This window comes from Panthera leo, chromosome B3, assembly GCF_018350215.1.
Source record: "Panthera leo isolate Ple1 chromosome B3, P.leo_Ple1_pat1.1, whole genome shotgun sequence".
In the NCBI taxonomy this organism is placed as follows: Eukaryota; Metazoa; Chordata; class Mammalia; order Carnivora; family Felidae; genus Panthera; species Panthera leo.
The window spans coordinates 37603702-37624611 of record NC_056684.1 but is presented as its reverse complement, the minus strand read 5'-3'; the positions used below and the strand labels follow the sequence as shown (position 1 = coordinate 37624611).

Genomic DNA, 20910 nt, shown 5'->3' with positions numbered 1-20910 from the left:
GGGTTCGAGCCCCGTGTTGGGCTCTGTGCTGTCAGCTCAGAGCCTGGAGCCTGCTTCGGATTCTGTGTCTCCCTCTGTCTCTGCCCCTACCCCTACCCCACCCGTGCTGTTTCTCTCTGTCTCAAAAATAAATAAACATAAAAAAAATGTAAAAAGCTTAATTTCTAGGAAGGAGTAAAAAGCTTTGTTTGAATTTTCAATTCGGTCACACTGATTGACTGCCTCATTGTGTGACCCTATAAAGGCAGGTCTCTCCTCTCTGTGCCTCAGTTTCCTCATATATACGTTGAGGGGATGGCTAGGTGATCACTCAAGTTCCTTCAAGCACTAGGATCTTGGATTCTGCAATCCAGGAAAGACGGAAGTATGACATGCTAGCAAGGTAAGGGAACAAGGCAAATCAGAGAGGTGTATGGGACAAGAAAGAAAAAGATTGGTAATTCCCCAAGAGTAGATTATGCTGTGAAAATAACAATAGTAGTAGTGATAGTATATAATAATGAATATTTATTAAGCATTACTCTGTACCAGATACTGCCTGAAGTGCTTGATATGTATAAACTGTTTTGTGTTCCTTCAAAGTGGGGAATTCTAGGAAATATGAAATATTTTAGAAATGAAGATAAGAGACTGAAATGCAAACAAATAATTGAAAATTAACACATGTGGCGTAGCTAAGACAATGGTTGCTTTCTAAACCAGACTTGTGTAGTAAAATCAAAAGACGTCTTTAAGGGGAAAGGGTTTTTACACTATAGAGTATACTGAAATAAAGTATTTTCATTAACATAGAATTATAAAAAGAACATGTTGATACACAACTTGGATGGAAAGCAAGGGCATTTTTTTAAATCTTTTTATTTTGAAATAATTGTAGATCCATAGGAACTTGCCAAAAAAGGTACAAGAAGGTCTCGTGCAAGGGCATTCTTTTTTAAGGAAGGAACGTGGAAGAGAACTGCAGGCTGATAATCCAAGAGTGTAGGCAGGTAAATGCTGTATATATTTGTGAATGCCTATTAAATGAGATCAGTATAAATTTTAAGATTTAAAAAGTGCTACAGTAGTATTTGTATTATGTTCCAAAATTGTTTTATTATGTTTATTAAACAAGAGAAGAGGAATGGATGATAGAAGTAAGACCTTTGAATCCCTCAGGAAATAAATTTTGTTGTCAAAGTGGCAGTGTTAAAACAATACCTTAGTGTCTATCAAAAGTTGGGATTTTGGCAAAAACTAATTAGGGAATGATCATTTGCTGGAAAAAGTGATTAGGGAAAGGACTGTTGGAAAGCATTGCCTTCAATAGAAAATGAACCTGGTTAATTTTAAGTAACTTATGAAAAATGTGCACAGAATTTTCGTAACAACCTCTTTAGTAGAGATGTAACTCATTGTGTGCTTACCCATAGGTTATAGTGAGTTTTTAATCTAAGCCATATTTTTGCCATCAGGAGGAGCAGGCACAGTTTTTGTTTTTGTTTTTGTTTTTGTTTTTGTTTTTGTTTTTAAGAGTTGGTTAGTGTTTGGGCAACCCAAGTCATTTAGAAAGGAATCGTCCTTCCATTGGTTTTATGTTGCAACATGAGAGAATGAGAGAACTGAGGTGTGGGGGCTCTTGCCCTGAGCTCTGTGACTGTTTCAGTCAAATGTGTCTGGAAGGGGCATTTATGTTAAGCAAGTGCTAGTGATGGAAGCACAGTTGCCGTGGCTCCTGTTTTTCAATCCTGTGAATACTGTCCTTTAAACGTAAATATCAATCACATGCCAGTGCTGTAGTAGATCATAACTCACAAACATTTGTGTTTTTGAAAAAAAAAAATAGACTTAGCCCATTAACTGAGGTAAACAAACTAGTTTAACGACTGTGGGTTGTTGGTTTTTCTCTAGCTCTTACTGTCCACACGAATGAACGCTTCTAGAAATTCAGCCTCCTTCCCCACATTGGTCATTCATTCTCCTTGCCTCCAGTAATCGCTGGGGATTTCTGTATTTGTGGTAACGATCTTCAAAAGACAAGAAACCCCATATGGCATTACTTAAAAGTGTTCTTATAAAAGAGTACGTGTCTAGAATATATAAAGAACTCTGAAAACTCAACAGTAAAAAGACATGAAGAGACATTCCACTGCAGAGGATATACAAATGGCAGATAAGCACATGAAAGGATGTTCAGCATCATTAGCCAAATTAAAACCGCAACGAAATATTACTACATACCTACCAAAGTGTAGAAAATTTAAATTGCTGACAGGAATATAAAGTGATATAGCCCAGGGGAAAACAGTTTGGCATGTCTTAAAAATTTAAGCATGCAACTACATACAACCCAGCATTTGCACTCCCGAGTCCTTTTGGGACTCTTTGTCCCAAAGAAATGAAGACTTGGGTTCACACAAAAACCTGTACACACATGTTGATAGCAGCTTTGTTCACAGTAGCCCAAAACTGGAAACAACCCATGTGTCCTCTAGTGAGTGAATAATGAAACAACCTGTGGTACATTTATACTGTATAATATTACTCAGCAATGAGAAGGACTGAGCTGTTGGTATATATAACCTGGATGACTTTCCATAGAATTATGCTGAGTGAAAAAAAGCCAGGCACAAAATATTGCATACTATATGATTCTATTTTCATATTTTTTAAGCGACAAAATTATAGAAATGGAGAGTAGATTAGTGGTTTCCAGGAGCTAACGAGAGGGTTCGGGAGCCAGAGGGAAGTGGGTGTGGCTGTAAAAGGGTGTGGTGTTGGGCACGTTGTCTATCTTGACTCTATCAGTGTCAATACCCTGTTTATGATATTGTAGTGTAGTTTTACAAGATGTTACCATGGACAGAGGGAATACAGGATGTCTCTATTATGTCTTGAACTGCATGTGAGTTTATAATTTTCTCAAAATAAAAAGCTTAATTTAAAAAAAAATTGTAGTTGCCTTTTGGGTAGTCTACTTAATCTGAGAGGGCTTAGTTTTTCTTTCTCCTCTACATCTGTGATAGGATTTATCATAGCATAGTCATTCCTTTTAGGACATATCAAAAAAGATGAAGAACCCAGGGAAATCATGCAGGCCACCTTGCCCTCCCGTTCTGAAATGAGTATCTTTGGAAGCCTTAGAGGAGAGAGAAGAGATATGTGGCACACAGGGAAGGAAAACAAGTGGGAGAGGGTCGTTATGCCCTGTCACCTCCCCTAAAATCCTTCTCCCTTGCTGGAGGGTTGGGGTTTAAAGTAGATTATGTGATCATTGTGTGTTTTGACTCACAGGTTTTTATAGTACCCTAACGTGAGCCCCTGGGTTTTACAGTGAGCCCTGTCCAACCACCCAGCAGGGTACTCTGTATGTGGTTTTGATGAATGTTTGGTTCACCAAGCCCCTCAGCTCTGATCATCACTTTGTCTCCTAGGCAGACCATGAAGTTTAGGCGCTTATCAGAGGGAGAAGGAGAACACCTGTGTCATGGTCCTTTCTTTGGTTAGAGGTTGGAGGCCACAGTTAATTTATGATACTGATTGTGTGCCAGTGCATGTTTATTAGATGAATGAATTGAATCATGTCTTTCTGGGAATAATGTTTTTCTCCTAGAATTTTTTCTAAGAGAAAAAATTATACTACAGTTTTATGGGATTTCATTGAAAGTTATCCTTTGTTGCCCTTTCTATTATTAAAGTAAGAGATTTGTCCTAAGATAGAACATTCTGCCAGAATGTTTAGCAGTTAGAAGACCTCTTCACGTCTGTTCTTTGCTCCAAGACATAGTTTGAAGTGATCAGCACCATGGAAATCAAATCCATTATTTTGCTGTTGGAGTATTAAGTTTCCTCTAGACTGCATGCAACAGTAATTGTTATCATTCATTGAATGCCTTCCATACACTACTGTATTAGATCCTTTGTGTACGTTATTTCATTCAGGCTTCATGATAACCTTGCAAGAAAAGTATCATTGTATCCCCATTTTTAGATGAGGAAACTGAGGCTCCATAAGGGTAAATAATTTAGCCATAAAAAGGGCAATCAGTAGTTGGTGGTCTAACGAAGAGCTCTAGTTTTAGGGTCAGACCCGGGTTTAAATTCTGCTTCTGCCTCTTCATTCAACTTTGCTACGTGACCTTGGGTCAGTTCCTCAAAGAGGCCATAGCCTTATGTCTGGGACATAACAGCTATTGTATGGTTCAAATAACTGCTTCACGAGGAAAACAGCAAGAGGTTATGTGAGAGAATAGTTAGAAACTTCCCCAAACTTTCCTCCTAATCTACTTTTCTGTAAGAAGTGGAAAAGACTGAAATAAAACCTCTGAAGATCGGTCAGCTCTTCAGTGCCAAAGCTGGAATAATAGGCCAACCTATACATTCAGATGAGGTTGATCTTGTAAATATAGTGCAGTTTGTTAAGGCTTAAGACTTAGGATTGGAGACTCTAATTGTGTGGCCTTGGGCAAGTAATTTCATTAATTTGAGCCTCAATTTACTCATCTATGTATTGGGGCTAATGATATTTATCTCATCAGTTATAATGAGAACTAAATGAGTTAATAATGCGTATGACGATAATGCATTTAACTCCGTGCTGGGCATACAGCAAGTGCCAAAGAAGTATTAGCTGTTGGAGTTTTTATTTCTTTTGAACAGTTTACCAGAGTTGATCTTATAGACATGCTGCTCCAAATCTGCAATGAAAATGCATCTTACCTTTTATTTATGCATTTAATGTAATTTTCCTTTTTCACTGAGAAGCCTTCATAGTTAGTAGGAGTCTTAACAATTTGTGGTGTCTTAGACTTGGACAAGTAGGTTCTTCCAGGGCTGGGGCAGAATATATGTCCCTTCTGACTCCCAGGAACTTGTTCCTCCACACCTGGTGTTTCCCACACACTGACCTGAATATGTACATATTGCCAGGTAGGAATCTAAAATATATGTTGGGGGGCACCTGGGTGGCTCAGTCAGTTAAGCGTCCAACTTCGGCTCAGGTCATGATCTCAAGGTTCATGGGTTCAAGCCCTGCTTCAGGCTCTGTGCTAACAGCTCAGAGCCTGGCGCCTGCATCACATGCTATGTCTCCCTCTCGCTCTCTGCCCCTCCCCCACTCATGCTCAGCCCCTCTCTCTCTCCCTCTCTCTCTGTGTCTCTCAAAAATAAATAAACATTAAAAAAAAATCCACTTTGCTGGAAGGGAGCCTCCTTTACTTACTGTGAAAAGATTGAGGGAAGGCAGAAGCCATTTTGCCGTTGGTATCAGCCTTGTATCAGCTGTTTGTCTTTTGCCTTTCTCGTAAGTGAAGGAGAAAACCAGGTTTGTTGCCTCCTTTCTGAACTGAATCATGAGACTCTAGATGATAACTGTCGTTTCGCGCAGCTAATTATGCTGCTTAATTTTATTTAAGGCTTTACAAGAATATTTGGATGACCTACCCTTTATTACATGATGGAGTGATTAGAATAACTTTTATATTGCATTGTGGTTTTCTCTTATGTGTGTCCCTGTTGTGCACAGATGAATTTGTAATGCAGACTGTCAGCATAGTCTATATCTAATTGTACCTGCTGTTCTCATTCATTAGAATGTAGTCCCCAAGAAATAACGAGGTAAATATATTAGTTGTTGTCTTTTCATGAGACAATGAAACATAATGTAAGAGGCTTTTGCCGCAGTACCCTGCCACAGTGCTAGGAGAGGTTACCAGGAGGGGAGACCTGCTAATGTGTCCTCTGGCTCCTGGTAAACTGAGAGCGGCTTCCTGGCATGCAGGCAAAACCGTGTAATTGCTTTATAGAGGGAAAAGTTGCAGGGAAGTTTATTTCTGCTTTCATTGTCATCCCACCACAGAGCCACATGCCACATTTTAAAACTGAGCTCATGTTCCTTTAAGAATTGTCCCGTGCCTATTTCTAGAAGCGTCCAGTGAGGCTTACCCGGGAAAGCACGGAGCAAATTAAATATTTTAAGCATCAAACAAAATGGAGTCCAAAAGGGAACAGAAGTAGAATACCATCAGCCCTTGATATGAATAGATCACAGCAAGAAGGGAATCCTCAATTTGCGTGACTTTCCTTTTCTGACAAGAGAAAACATGTGGTAGCATCGACAAAGCCAAGGTTTTCTTTGGAGCTAATCTTACCAGGATATCGACGTGTAGATCCCTGTACAAAGCTCCTTGGGTAACTCCAACTGTAGTTTAGTGAAAGCGCTCTTATTTATCTATTTTGAGCAGCCCCTTTGTCACCCAGCCATATCCTGACGGAGGGTAGCCTCCCCGCTCTGACCCCTGATTGTGTTGGGAGCGGGGGCTGGGCTGTGGGCAGTGGGGGCTTTTGTGAAGAGCCGCAGAAAGCCCATGCTCCTGTGGGCTCCGAGCTTTATTAGCAAGCTTCAGCTTGACGCTGTTTGTGTGGATTGTTTAATGGCTAATTGATGCAGCATGAGTCAAGATACAGTTTCTTGCATGAGGCGGTTATGGGTGGCAACATGGGTTGTCTCAACATGATACCAATTTCCACAGTCAGTTTGGTCAATTCAGTGAAAAAAAAAATGAGCCAGTCCAGCCTGAAAATCAAAGCAGTTTCTGGAGGTTATTGAGGCAACTATGGTTGGTTGACCAAATTTTTCATGTTTGAACCAGTTGTTTTCACATTTTGTATACAAAGCCTTAGTCATTTGGGGGGAATAGTCTTAAACACGCAGAAGTGACACCTAAAAATGAGTGTCTTTAAATATTGATAGCCACAATCAGGCCTTCTAGTGCATATCAGTTTTGCCATTTTGTATTTAGCATATGGTCGGTTTAACTAACTATGTGTTTCATATCTAGTTATAAGTAGAGTAGGAAAGTGACCCCGGTGGCCACAAAGCACCTGAGACACTATGGAGAATAAGTCAAATTGTGTTTTAAGGCTGATTTTTTTAAGTTTTATTGGTAGGTAGCCTGTATATCATAAAATGCACCCATTTTAAGTGTATGATTCAGGGGTTTTTAAGAAGTGACAGAATTGTGCAGCTATTCCCATAATCCATTTTAGAACATTTCCATCGCCCCCAAAAAAGTCCTCATGCCTATTTGCAGTCCCTGCTCCCATCCCCAGGGAGCTACTAATCTATTTTCTCACTTTATTGATTTGCCTTTTCTGGACATTTTATATAAACAGAATCATACAGTATAAAATATTTTCTTTCTTTCCTTCCTTTCCTTCCTTTCATTCATTCATTCATTCATTCACTCATTCTTTTTTTTTTTTTTTAAGTAAACTCTATCCCCAACATGGGGCCTGAAGTCACAACCCTGAGATCAAGAGTGCATGCTCTATTGAATGAGCCAGCCAGACACCTCAATAAAAAATATTTTCTATCTCAGGGCGCCTGGGTGGCTCAGTCAGTTAGGCGTCTGACTCTTGGTTTCAGCTCAGGTCCTGATCTCACAGTTTTGTGAGTTTGAGCCCCATATCAGGTTCTGGGCTGATAGTGAGGAGCCTACTTGGGATTCTCTGTCTCCCTTTCTCTCTGCCCCTCCCCTACTCACACTCTCTGTCTCTCTCAAAATAAATAATAAATAAACTTAAAAAAAAAAAAAAAGAACTCCCAATTAGAAAAGAATCTTTTCTATTTCACTTCTTTCCGTTAATATAATGTTTTTGAGGGGCGTCTGGGTGGGTCAGTCGGTTAAGCGTCCAACTTCAGCTCAGGTCACGATCTCGCGGTCTGTGAGTTTGAGCCCCGTGTCAGGCTCTGGGCTGATGGCTCGGAGCCTGGAGCCTGCTTCCGATTCTGTGTCTCACTCTCTCTCTGCCCCTCCCCCGTTCATGCTCTGTCTCTCTCTGTCTCAAAAATAAATAAACGTTAAAAAAAATTTTTTTTCAATAAATAATGTTTTTGAGGTTCACCATGTTGTACAGTGTGTCGCCCGTTCCTTTGTAATAATCCATTTTCTGGATAGATCACATTTTATTCATCCATTTGCTAATAGACATTTGGTTTGTGTCTAAGTTTGGGGCTGTTATGATAATGCTTCTATTCATAAATCTTCTATTCATATTCCATTCATAGTCTATTTGATTCTGTTTTCATATCTCTTGAGTAGATATGGGGGGGTGGTTAGTATTTTTCTTTAAATATTTGTAATCACAGTGAATCAGGTTATCTGGTACATACCAGTTTTGAGAAGATGTAACCATTTTACTCTTGATCAGTATAGTTAACTGATGTCTCATATTTTGTTAAATATGGAGTAGGAAAGTGACCACAAGGGTTATATGGTAAGTTTGTGTTTAATTTTTAAACACTTTAAGGCTGATTTTTATTCAATTATAGGCTCCTGTAGAAAACTGTCTACTGCTATCTTCTGCATAACATGAGACCCTGTTTGTAAATTCTTTGATTCTTCTCACTCCTTGATATCTTTCTAGTAATCTGCTAAGCACTTCAAATTATGAAATAGAACTGCATCATAACTGGCTATTATTTATGTGGGATGTCCCTGCTGCAGCTCAGATATTCAGTACATCATCAATAACTAGCCCAGCTTACTGTGAAATCTCACTGAAGGAGTGGGCATATATTGTGACAAGAGACATGTGTTGTGATTGTTAACTCTTCTGTGATCTCCCCTGAACAGCACTGGCCATCCTGGTGGAGCCTGTCTTCAGGTAGAGCTTGTATAATGAGAGTGAACTTTATTTAGCACTGCATCTGGTTCAGTGTATTAGATAATCCACTTCCTGACTTTCTAGGGTGAGAGTCATTGTCATTACCAACTCTACAAGTGGTATACAAAGTGCATTCAAGTTTACAAAATGTTTCTCCCATTCTTTTCATTTATTTGGCAATTTGTTGAGCTCCAGCTCTGCGATGGGCACTGCTAAGCCCATGGTCTCACTCAGTTTTCATAACAACCTTGTCAGTGTAGGCAGATCATATGTCACCCATGATCTTGTATATCATACTCACATGAGCGAATGTATGTGCACGTGCGCACACACACTTTCCATGTCATCTTGTCTGAGAGGGTCTGACCAATAGAAATCTATTCTGATTCCCATAAAAGTCTATCTGCATAAAATGACTAAATTTTTTTCTAAAATGAAAGAAGATAAGAAATAACCTGATTTTTAAAATGAGTCACTTTGCGTTGTACCTTTTTTTTTTAACTTGATTTATTTTTAGAGAGGGAGAGAGCGAGCGAGTAGGGGAGGGGCAGAAAGAAAAGGAGAGAGAGAATCCCAAGCAGTCTCCTTGCTGACAGCATGGAACCCGACATGGGGATTGAATCCACAAACTGCGAGATCGTGACCTGAGCTGAAACCAAGAGTTGGAAACTCAACTGACTGAGCTACCCAGGCGCCCCTGCATTGTACCTTTATCTCAATTTCTCCAACACAATGTTGAACTCTTGGCCAAGATAAAATCAGACTGCTGCAAGTTAGGGAACATACTTTATATGTAAAGCAAAGAGAATTAGAGTTAATTTGGTTTTTCACCAAAGCCTTTTGTTTTACAATAGATGAAGCTTATTTCTCTTTTTTTTTTAATGTTTATTTATTTATTTGTGAGAGAGAGAGAGAGTGTGGAAGCAGGGGAGGGGCAGAGAGAGAGGGAGAGAAGAATCCCAGATGCTCTATTGGAGAATCTGACAGCACAGAGCCTGACGTAGGGCTCAAACCCATGAACCCTGAGATCATGACCTGAGACGAAATTAAGAGTTGGACACTTAACCAACTGAGCCACGCAGGTGCCCTGAAGCTTATTTCTTTTTAGTGGTATGAAAAGGACCTGTAATTTTACACACTTCATTTGTATTTTCTTTGAGAAAATGTCTCAGTTAAAATCAATGCTCTACTATTCATTTAAGCTCCCTTGCCTTCAATAAAACTAATTGATAAACCCTAATAATTAATGGCCTGATTAAACCAAAATGACTTACATCTGCCCTGATGATTGCCATTTATAATCACTCACTTTAATGACTTGTCTTTTCTGTGCTTTGCTTACAGAAGAAAGGCTATGGTGTTTTTAAGTGAGCTGAATAAAAAACTGTATGCTTTCAATTGCTGTTTGTTTCTTATAACTTGAGACTACATTAAAATATGCATAGAGGGGCGCTTGTATGACTTAGTCGGTTAAGCGTCTGACTTCAGCTCGGGTCATGATCTCACGGTTCATGAGTTCAAGCCTGTGCTGGGCTCTGTGCTGATGGCTAGCTAGAACCTGGAGACTGCTTTGGATTCTGTGTCTCCCTCTCTCTGCCCCTCCCCTGCTCATGCTCTGTTTCTCTCTCTCAAAAATAAACATTACAAAATGTTTAATAAGCATAGATATAACTACTTACTTAAAAGAAGCTCTCTGCCTAATCTGTCATGTTTATGGCTTGGAATGAGGTTGAAAACATCACTTCAGTATTCCAGGAGCTGTTTTTGAGAGTTGCTGAATTCATATGTTTTAAGTGTTAAGTTGGAAGTAATATGTTCAGTGGCTGTATACTAGGATTGTTGATACCTCAGATACAAGGTGGAATATCTTATTCGGCTGAAGTGAACCTTAAATTGAAGGAGCGATCCTCATTCCAACATTTAAAAGAGATTACATTTGTTTCGAATTCTGCCACATGAATTAAGATTCAGCCTAACTAAATAAAGCCCTAATATTATACCCTCCTTATTTCAAAAACAGCTTTGAGGGGCAGCCGGCTGGGTCAGTCAGAAGAGCATGTGACTCTTGATCTTGGGTGGCTCAGTCAGTTGAGTGTCCAAAACTCGATTTTTGGCTCAGATCATGATCCCATGGTTACGGGATCAAGCCCTCTGTTGGGCTGTGTGCTGAGCATGGAGCTTGCTTAAGATTCTCTCTCCCACTGCCCTCTCCCCCACTCACACACTCTCTCTGTCTCAAACAAACAAACAAACAAAAATTAAGACAACTTACAACATCAGGTCAAAACAATGAACAAAAGATGAAAAGACAAGAATTTTTAAATAAAGAGATGTTCCCACTTCTGCCCAGGAAGGAATCACTGCTATGGGACTTAACTGTCCACCAAAAACAACTAGGAAACTGGACAAAATTTATTAAACATCTGTTTTCAGACATTAGATAACAAGCACTGCAGGACTGTGATCCCTGAGAAGAGGTGAACAGATGAAGTGAGCTCTATAATCCCCCAAGCTTTCTGCTTGAGGCACTTTCTGGAGTGGAGCTTAGGGAGAGGGCACCTAGACAGAGCCCAAAGGTCTGAAGAGCTGAAGAGGCCGAGTTAGGAGGTCAAGAAAGCAAAATGGCTAGAATTTACAGGGCAGAGCCCTACAGAGGCAGGAATTATGCAGAAAAAGAACTCAAGAAATTGTATTAGGGCCTCCTCAAGTTGTTAGCCAAGTATTCTGTGCATTTGTAGGGTGAAGTGTTACAAAGCTAGACAAAGTACTGTCTTGGAAAGAATATTTCTGGGGAACTATAAGCTAAACAATTCCCAAAGCTTATACAAGGTTCGGAATTCTTAAAATCTGAATCAGCTAGAGTGGGGAGACATTGTTGAATACATTGAAGCATTCAAGAGAGACTTTTGAGAAGGGTCATGCTTTCATAGTGGGGCTAAACTAACCCTACAGTAGGGGTTACTCTAGGCTCTCCTGAATAAAGAGTCTAAAATAAGCTTCAGTATGATCTGGCTATCTGCAAATAAGGTAACTACCTGCTGTTATCAAGTCCAACACTCTTTAAAGGACTACAACAAAATTCAGATCTTAATAACATAAGATTCGCAACATCTGGCATCTGAATAAGAATTAGTAGGTAAACAAAGAATTTTTCTGATAATGGATGAAAGATCATAACCAGGAGGGAAAAAAATTAATGTAAACAGCACCTCTCACCCCCACACTCTTAGATAATGGACTGAGCAGACAAGGACTTTAGAACATTTACTATAAATGTTATAAGTATTTTCAAGGATCTCAAGGGACACATGAGCATTATGAGGAGAGAAATGGAAGTCATAAAGAATCAAATGGAGCATCTAGAGATGAAAAATAAATATCTAAAATAGAAATTTCACTTGATGGACTTAACAGTGGATTAGACACACAGAAAAAAGCGATCAGTGATCTTGATGTTAGAAATACAGAAATTATCCAAAATTACTAAAAACAAAAAAACAAAAGAGCAAAAAAGACCAAAAAAAAAAAACAAAAAAAAACAAAATTAGCACAGGCTCAGTGACCTTTGTGACAGTATCAGGAAATCTAGGATATATGTGTAACGGAGTCTCAAGTCTCAGAAGGAAAGGAGAGGAAAAAAAGGAACAACAAATAATTTGAAAAAATAGACTCCAGATTTTGTAAATTTGATGAAACCCATAAACCCATAGATCTAAGAAGTTCAACAAACCCTAACCAGGATAAACACAAAACCATACCAAAATGCAACAAAATAAAAAATTTAAAAACCAGTGATTTAAAAAATCTTTAAAATAATTCAGAGAAAACAAGTAGAACAAAAATAAAATAAAATAAGAATGACAGCAGACTTCTTGTCTGAAGCTATGCAAACCAGAAGATAATGGAAGGACACCCTGAAAATGTTTAGGGATGGGAACCCTATCAATCCAGAGTTCTGTTTACTAAATATACATTTCAAAATTAACAAATAAGACTTCTCTAGGCAAAAAAGAAGAGAAAATTTTTTATTTATTGCCAGTAGACCAACATTATAAAAAAATGTTGAAGTTATTGAGGCAGAACAAAAATGGTATCAAATGCATGATTAGGCCTACACAAAGTAATAAATAGCATTAGAAATGGTAAACATGTAGATATTATAAAAGACTTTTTTATCAATTTTAAATGTCTTTAAAAGATTAAAGCAAAAATAAAGAGTATATTGTGGAGCTTATAACATGTAGAAAAAAGATATGTAACAGTACACAAAGGATGGAAGGAAAAAATGAAAGTATTGTTGTAAGTTCTTACATTACAAATGAAATATCCAAATATTACTTGAAAGTATACTGTGAGAAGTTAAACATTCTGCAAATTCTAGAGCAGCTGTAAAAAAAAAAAAAAAGCTTCAAACAGGGGCTGGCAAACTTTAGCCTGCAGGCTATTTGGCTCACTGCCTGTTTTTATAAACAAAATTTTATTGGAACACAGCCATGCCCATTAGTTTATGTTTTGCCTATGATTGCTTTTACACTATAGCAAAATTGAGTAGTAGTTATAACAAAAACCATATGGCCTTCAAAGCCTGAAATATGTTTTTTTATAGAAAAGGTTGCCAGCCTCTGGCTTATAAGCCCATGGTAGAGATCAGTGGATTCATTTTACGTACGCGTGCACACACACACACACACACACACACACACACAAATAATCCAAAAAAAAGCAAGGAGACAAGAAAAAAGAAACTAAGAACAGATGGGACAAATAGTGAGATGGTAAGGTTGAACTCAACCATATCAATAATTACATTAAATGTAAATGGTCTAAATTTTCCAATTAAAAGCACAAATTGTCATGTAGTTAAAAAAGCAAGACCCAACTGTGTACTGTCTGCAGCATATCAACTTTGAATGTTAATGACAGATATACCATCTAAACAGTAACCAGTATATTATGGGATTTATAATGTATGTAGAAAAGGCAAAACTATAACAACAGTAACCAGTCAGTGGTTGCCAGGGGTCAGAAAGGAGTTGACTATAAAGGGGCTCAGGGAAATTTTTGGGGCGACATAAATGTTTCATATCTTGATTGTGGTGTGGATACGTGGATGTTTACATTTGTCACACTCAGAGTTCAAAATGATTGCAATAAAATTGTTTTTTTAATGAATAAAATCGATTTTTAAAAGTAGAGAAGAAATTTCTCTTCAGATATTCTTAACTGTATAGCAGATAAGTTGGAAGCAATATAGCAAGTTATGTTAGTCTTTTCTAAATGCTGGTCTGAAGACCAGGCTGTGTTAGATTGATTTCTGATTCAGTAGATCTGAGGTGAAACTCAAAAAAGTTGGTTTTGGAATTTTGTGGTTTGTTTGTGGGTTTGTTTGTTTGTTTGTTTTTTCAGTTTTGTGGGGGGTTTTATGCGCAGCCAAGCTTGGGAGCTCTTTAGTTATATAATTATCATTGTTTTTATTATAGGAAGCATACCAGTTGTTCAGGAGGAGAATCCCATTTAGATTATACGTAAGCAGTGTGGTTATCCTGAATTCTCATGTGCTCTATTTTGGTAAAAGAATATACCAACAGGTCTTCAGTCTGCACTGGCCTGAAGGGCAGAGATAGGGTCTGACTCATTTTCTCTCCACATCACTTACCATATCAGACATTTGTTAAGGTGTCAGTCAATACTTGTTGAATAAGTGTTTTTGAACAACTGTGGATTCTTTCCAGAATGAAAAATGTCATTTAAAAATGTATTCATTAGTAGTGAAATGTATATGCCATTAGGTGGGAAAAGATTAGCTCCTTCTCAGGCCAAGTTCTCTGGATGGGCACGTTTGTCCATCTGTTCAGTAGTGATATCATTCATTCACCATTTGTTCAACAACTATCATTTCTTGTCAGTACCAGACACCAGTCTAGGTATAGTAGTGACCAAACATCTACTCTCTGTGTTTGTGTAGGTTCCCTTCAAGACGGAGGGACTGAGAAACAGATTTACATATATGTCTGGGGTGGGAAGAGATTGCTGTTCATACCGGGTAACTGGGGAAGGCTTCTTTACATGTGAGTTAAAAACCTAAAGGAAATGAAGGAGCAAGCTATGCACATGTATATGTATGGGACCAGAGTATTCCAGGGAGATAGAGCCCCAAAGCAGTAACAGGTCTAGCAAGGAGGCCAGTAAAAGGAAGCAGCTTGGGCAGAGAGAGGAATAGGAAGGGTATGAGCACAGAGTTAGTGGGGACCAGCTCAGAGACAGCCTCAGAGACTATCATGAGGATTGTAGGGCCGTGTTTTGTGTTGAGGTAGGAAGCCCTTTTAGGTTTTAGGCAGAGAAGTGACATGGGGTGATTTAGTTTTAAAAGTATCATTAAAAATTGTTTTTTAATTAAAAAAATAATAAATGGATCACTTTGGTTGCTGTGTTTAACACAGACTGTAATAGGCAAGCACAAATACGGAGAGACCAGTAGCCTTGTTGAAGAATGTGTGCACATGATCTGACCAGAATGCATCCTCATAAACATTAAATTGGTTTTATAGTTCTACTTACTACACTTTGGGAATTACCTTCTTTCAGCTAGCATTTACTCAAATACAGGTAAAACTTGCTGCAGTAACAACAAGCTATTTCCTAAATATGTCAAAATACCCCACTTGTTGTTGTATAACAGTTCGGTTGATTACCAATGGATAATAGTACCTTGTATTTATGGAATATTTGACAGTTTAAAAGCAGTTTTACATTCCTTTGGGTGGGGGGCGCAGTTTATTTATTATCTCATCCAGTCCCCACAGTTCTTTAAGATTGGCAGAATGGCTATTACTATTTCCCTGTAGTGGTAGAAATTAAAACGTCACCTGCCTGGTGAAATGCACATGCCAAGTTTGTGGCAGGCCCAGAAAGACCAAAACACAGATCCTCTGCCTCCTATCCTACATCCATTGGTTTTGTTTAAAGGAGTCTGTTGTGTTCAAGTGATGTCTCCAGATATTAGTGTGAGGGGAGTACTTAGCAAATTTAGTATATTGTTTAACAAGCCATTAACCAGTGATCAAGACACTGTTGTCGGAAGGGATGCACACAAGGATGTGTGAAGCATTTTCCTGCCCTGTGAACTTCTTACGTGGGGTGGTGACACCTCCACCAGTAAATATGGTAAATAACTACGAGTCAAACAGTGTCACATGCTTAGTTCCAAACAAATGGCACAGATAGTCAATGCATTAGCAGTTCAGAGGAAGCCATGACTTTGTTGACCTGAGTAGTCAAGGCAACAGGGAGAGAGGGTTCTTGAGTTGAAATATGGGCAAGATTCAGTCAGGACATATCGAGGAAGGATTTCTCAACTTGGGAGCGGAAGGGAGAGGGGAACACGCAGCATGAACAAAGGCTTGGTGATGGAGGGTTTTGTTTCTATCGAGACAATGATTAAAATGGTCAGGTGGAGTACAAAGCTTGACATGAGGATGACTGGTGTTTACTGCTTTCACATATAAAGTGTTCCTGAGAACTAGGCTGAGAGGTGAATGTGCAAAAGTCATAGAGCAGGCTGGCATGTAAGTTTAAAATGATGTCCTTAGCTGAAAAATGCAATGAAGTTCTTATTTACACCTGCCTTTTAGAGTATAATCTAGCAGTTCTCTTGTTTTATTGTTTCTCTCTCTATTGATCCACTTAAGTCAAAAGTGTATCTGATTAAAGCTAAAGATTTGTTAATTTTGGCATACCTCATGATTTCCAGGCAGCTCCGTCTTCCAGGAGCTCAAAATATTTGTTCATTAACTGTCTCCATCTGATGTGGCAGCTTAAGAGGGGTTTAAAGATGTCAATATATAAAAGAGTAGGTTGTCCAAAAGAAAAATATTCTAAGTTGAGTGCCTGTAATGAGAATTGGATTTGGAAAATAAGACCCGCATACGTGGAGTCTAACATTTCTTTCAGTTCACCAAACATTTATTGAATGTCTAATGGTGCTGTAATGTGTATGTATTATGCTAACTAGGAGTTCACATTCAGGCTGGCGGGGGAGGTCAGGGAATATTTTACTTCCTCACCAAGAAGAGAAATGATGTAGTAAAAGTGGATATTTAATACGATGGTGTGTAAGATTTATGTTCAAATTGAGGAAGGTTGGAGGCAGAAAGACTAGTTGGGAAAAGAACCTATACCAGCCGTAGGCATGCTAACTTGTTTTCATAGAGTGCCTCTAAAGATAGTACATAGTATGTCTTGTATGAAGGTCATGCGACAGAGACATGTTCTATAGCTAACCCTGATCACTGAAATAGAATCATCAGCATAAAATAATGCTTTGTGTTTATGGTTTCCATTTGTTTATTCTCTCATCCATTCAACAAGTATTTATTAAGCACTTGCTATATGCCAGAGACTCTTCTAGGGGCTGGGAATACAGTAGTCAGTAAAAGAAACAAAGTCCCTGCCTTCATGCCATTTACATTCTAGTGTCAGCCAAGTGACACCAAATGAGCACATGTATGAGAAAGTGCCTGGCACATTGCCTGTCACATAGGAAGTAGAGTTCAGTAATTGTTTACTGAGTTTGAACTTGAAGTTTGGATTAAGTACCTACTGTTGGCAGGATACTTTGTTAGGGTACTCTTTTGCAAAGTGAAGGCTTGGGGTGAGAATACTCACATGTCTTTTAAAAATGTTACATAAAAAGTTGAGTCTCTTGTTCAGTTTTGGGGTAATGCAGGTTGTATGCTGTATTAAATATAACAAGTTGTCTGTTCCAGACCACTTTCGCAGTTGAAGATGAAATGTTGAAGCAGGTGCTATTCTGTACCGTCAACAGTGGTGTGCTCTTATCCTGCTTGGATGGTTTTTGTGGGCTCCCGGAATTCCTGAAATGGCTCATTGTTGTCACTGACAATGCTTCACAGAAACCCTTTGTGTTATTATTTAGCAACTGACTGCCTTGGCAAAAGCTATGTCAATTCTTTTGTTAACTATAACAGCAGTCAAAAGTGATGTAAGGGGAGAGAAGGAGAAATGAAACCATGATCAGTAAGTGCATATATGCACACACATCTACCCTCGCCTTTAGACCAATTTCTGAGTGTTATCTGAAGTAGCATTTGTCACATAAAACCAGGAGATAGCAATAGTGCATTCATTTTGTCATTGTTTCATATAGATATGTCCCGTTACCAGCAACATATGAATGATTTTTTTTCTCATTGGCTTCCCGTTGGCCTTACTGCTTCTTAGATGGGAGGAGTAGTTTCACATCAACAGCAAAGCCAAACCTTTTTGTGCAAATTCTTTGCAAGATTACATTTTCTTATCTACCTACTTTTCCTGAAAGCCTGGGGATAGGATGATGGATGTATTTACTGTTGTTGGAAGCCAAGATTTTATTTGACTTTCACTTGAAATAAACCCTTGCTTCCATAGAAACCAGAAATGGTTGGAAGTGAAGGAGTTAGGACCTTACATTTTGCCTCCAGATAAAATGCTTTGCATTAAATTTGTGATTAGAATTCCGGGTTGAACAGATGATGTCATTTCTGCAATATGGTATGGTGTGCATGTGTGCTTTTTTTAAACGTGCACTGTAGATACAGACTTAGTTATATGGACTTTTTTGGTCCCCTTCTAGATGTGAAGCCCTCCAATATGCTAGTAAACACAAGAGGACAGGTCAAGCTGTGTGATTTTGGAGTTAGCACTCAGGTAGGTCTCTTTTTCCTCCCAATCTGCTCTCCTGTCTGCAACATTCACTTTTTATTTTCAGTCTACTCTTCGGATTGAAAAATCACCTCGCTGCCAGACAAACAGAACTCTGCATCTTCTCCTCGGCTGGGAGCGTGTTATTCATTTTTAATCTCCGAGCGAGTTTCCTTCATCAGAATATGATTGTTCATTGTTTAATGACAGTAAAAACTGCTGATATTGTAATTACTACTTACGAATAGCAAACTTCATTGAGATGCAGCTTTGATATGAAAGCGTTTTGACCAGACAAAAGGGAGGGCAGAGTGGGAGCTGTGCCTGGGGAGCCCAACTGGCCCACAATAAAAATTAATATTGGGAGGAACAATAGTGGAGGGCCATTACAATGTGCAGCACAAATTTTAATTAATTTCCATTTTGGGCCTCCCCTGAGAACCCCGGTGATAGTGACCCACGAGCGTGCTGTGATGTTGATTTGAATTGCAGCCACCTTTACTCCCAGCCAAACACGAAGACCAAAGCGAAGGTCATCGTTGTATTATGAGTTGTCAAAGTCTGTTATCCCTCCAGCGTATTTAGTGCCCGTTTCATTCTAGCAATGCATGGGCGCCATTCACATCTTGAGCCATCTGACTGAAAAATGAGTGTGTTCAAATTCTACTTCAAATTGACTTTTTATATCAGGCGGGTTTGGGGTACTAAAGCGATAAGCATCCTGCTTAAGTGAATTGTTTAAGGTTATCTGCTATAAACTGTAATGCTGTGCTTGTTTAAATTGGAAATCACATTCAAAAGAAAAGAGAGATTTAATCATTTTTAATGCCTTTGTAGATAAATTTGTTCCCTTTTACATAATTTTTAGTTGATTTATAGAAATGATGATTGTAGGTTAAATGAGGAATAATTGCCCATTTTATTTCCACATTATCTTTATATTGTTCTAACAGACTGTTTTGTCTCATAGCTGGTGAATTCTATAGCCAAGACGTATGTTGGAACAAATGCTTATATGGCGGTAAGTAAACTTATGCAAAAATAACATTTAAAACCAACATCTTTATCTTTATGTACTTGGTAATGTAGAATTCTTGAATTAATTCCACAGCTTTATCCTAACAGATCATAAATTACAAAGTCAATCCAGTCATGATCTGATTTTTAAGTCTTTCTAAAAGGCATTAGATTTTATCCAGGAGCTACCAACTTATCTGTTTAGTTGACTTAACTAGTTGGTTCGAGGGTGAAGTTGCTGAGTTTTGAAGTTTAATCCTACAGAAAAATTGCACCTTACAGCACATTGGCCGCTTTGCCACATGGCTTATTTAATTAACCCTCAAGTATCCCAAAATGTCAGTCAATAAGATTCGCTGTTTTTTCCAGAAATACAAACATGCTTTGTCACTGGATCAGAATTAAATTATTGATGTGATCAGCTCTTACTTATGGATCTCTGAATGTAAAGGTTTAGCAGGAAATTCTTTTTCGAACTTATACACCTATATTCTGTTTACTTGGGTTCATTCCTGTCATAAGATAATTTATTAACTCTTCTGAAATAAATTTACCAAGTATAAAAATTAGAAGCATAGAGCTGTTTCAAAGACCCAAGCTGGACTTGACTTAGACCTTTTCCTTTTTCCTACCTTTTAACTAAGGGAAGTTTGGGGGGCACAAATGCTGTAATTAGTTTCCACAATCATTTCAAGAGTGAGTGGAGAAACAAGCAGGAAGGTTATCTAGTATCATTTTGGAGCCAAGTTTTGTTTTAACACCTTAAGGTCATTTTTTTTTAATGAGGATTCTAGATTTATTTAGTCTGTTTTACTTCCCATAGTCTTTTTTTTTTTTTTAATGTTTATTTTTGAGAGAGAGAGAGAGAGACAGAATGCAAGTGGGGGAGGAACAGAGAGAGAGAAAGACACAGAATCTGAAGCAGGCTCCAGGCTCTAAGCTGTCAGTGCAGAGCCTGAGATGGGGCTCGAATCCACGAGCCTTGAGATGATGACCTGAGCTGAAGTCGGACGCTTAACCGACTGAGCCACCCAGGTGCCCCAACCCCATGGTCTTTATATGACGTTAAACACATTAGTTGGATGGAAACCTGAATCTTACTCTCAGTTCATATATTATCTTGATAATAAAAAGATATTACTCTGAATCTCCTCCTCAGAACAGTACAAACCATTTTTTTTTATATTGAAATACCAGAATAGTTAATGTTTGTTCTGCTTGGTTTTTAAAGAAAATTCATTCTTTCTCATTTTTCTAAGTAATGTGAAAAAAAAAAATTAACCCCTGAAGTCATCGTATCTGTTTTCATAAAACATAATCACCCTCTTGGCGCTACCAGGTTAGCTGAGATTGGTGAGCCACCTTTACAATTAATAAATCCTGGGGCACCTGGGTGGCTCAGTCAGTTAAGCGTCCGACTCTTGATTTCAGCTCAGGTCCTGATCATGCGGTTCGTGGATTCGAGTCCCACATCAGACTCTGTGGACAGTGCAGAGCCTGCTTGGGATTTCTCTCCCCACCCCTTCTCTCTCTGCCCCTCCCCTGCTC

The 20910-nt window shown here is 38.6% G+C and overlaps 1 protein-coding gene across 17 annotated transcripts in view; it reads left to right on the top strand.

Moving 5' to 3' along the window:
- MAP2K5 (mitogen-activated protein kinase kinase 5) overlaps positions 1-20910 on the top strand; it is a 270688-nt gene that overhangs the window by 133478 nt on the left and 116300 nt on the right. For all 17 annotated transcript variants that reach the window (XM_042941603.1, XM_042941608.1, XM_042941602.1 and 14 more), the window contains exons 14-15: positions 18278-18351; positions 19316-19366. In XM_042941603.1, the coding sequence (XP_042797537.1) occupies positions 18278-18351; positions 19316-19366 (125 nt within the window). The remainder of the gene's footprint in view (positions 1-18277; positions 18352-19315; positions 19367-20910) is intronic.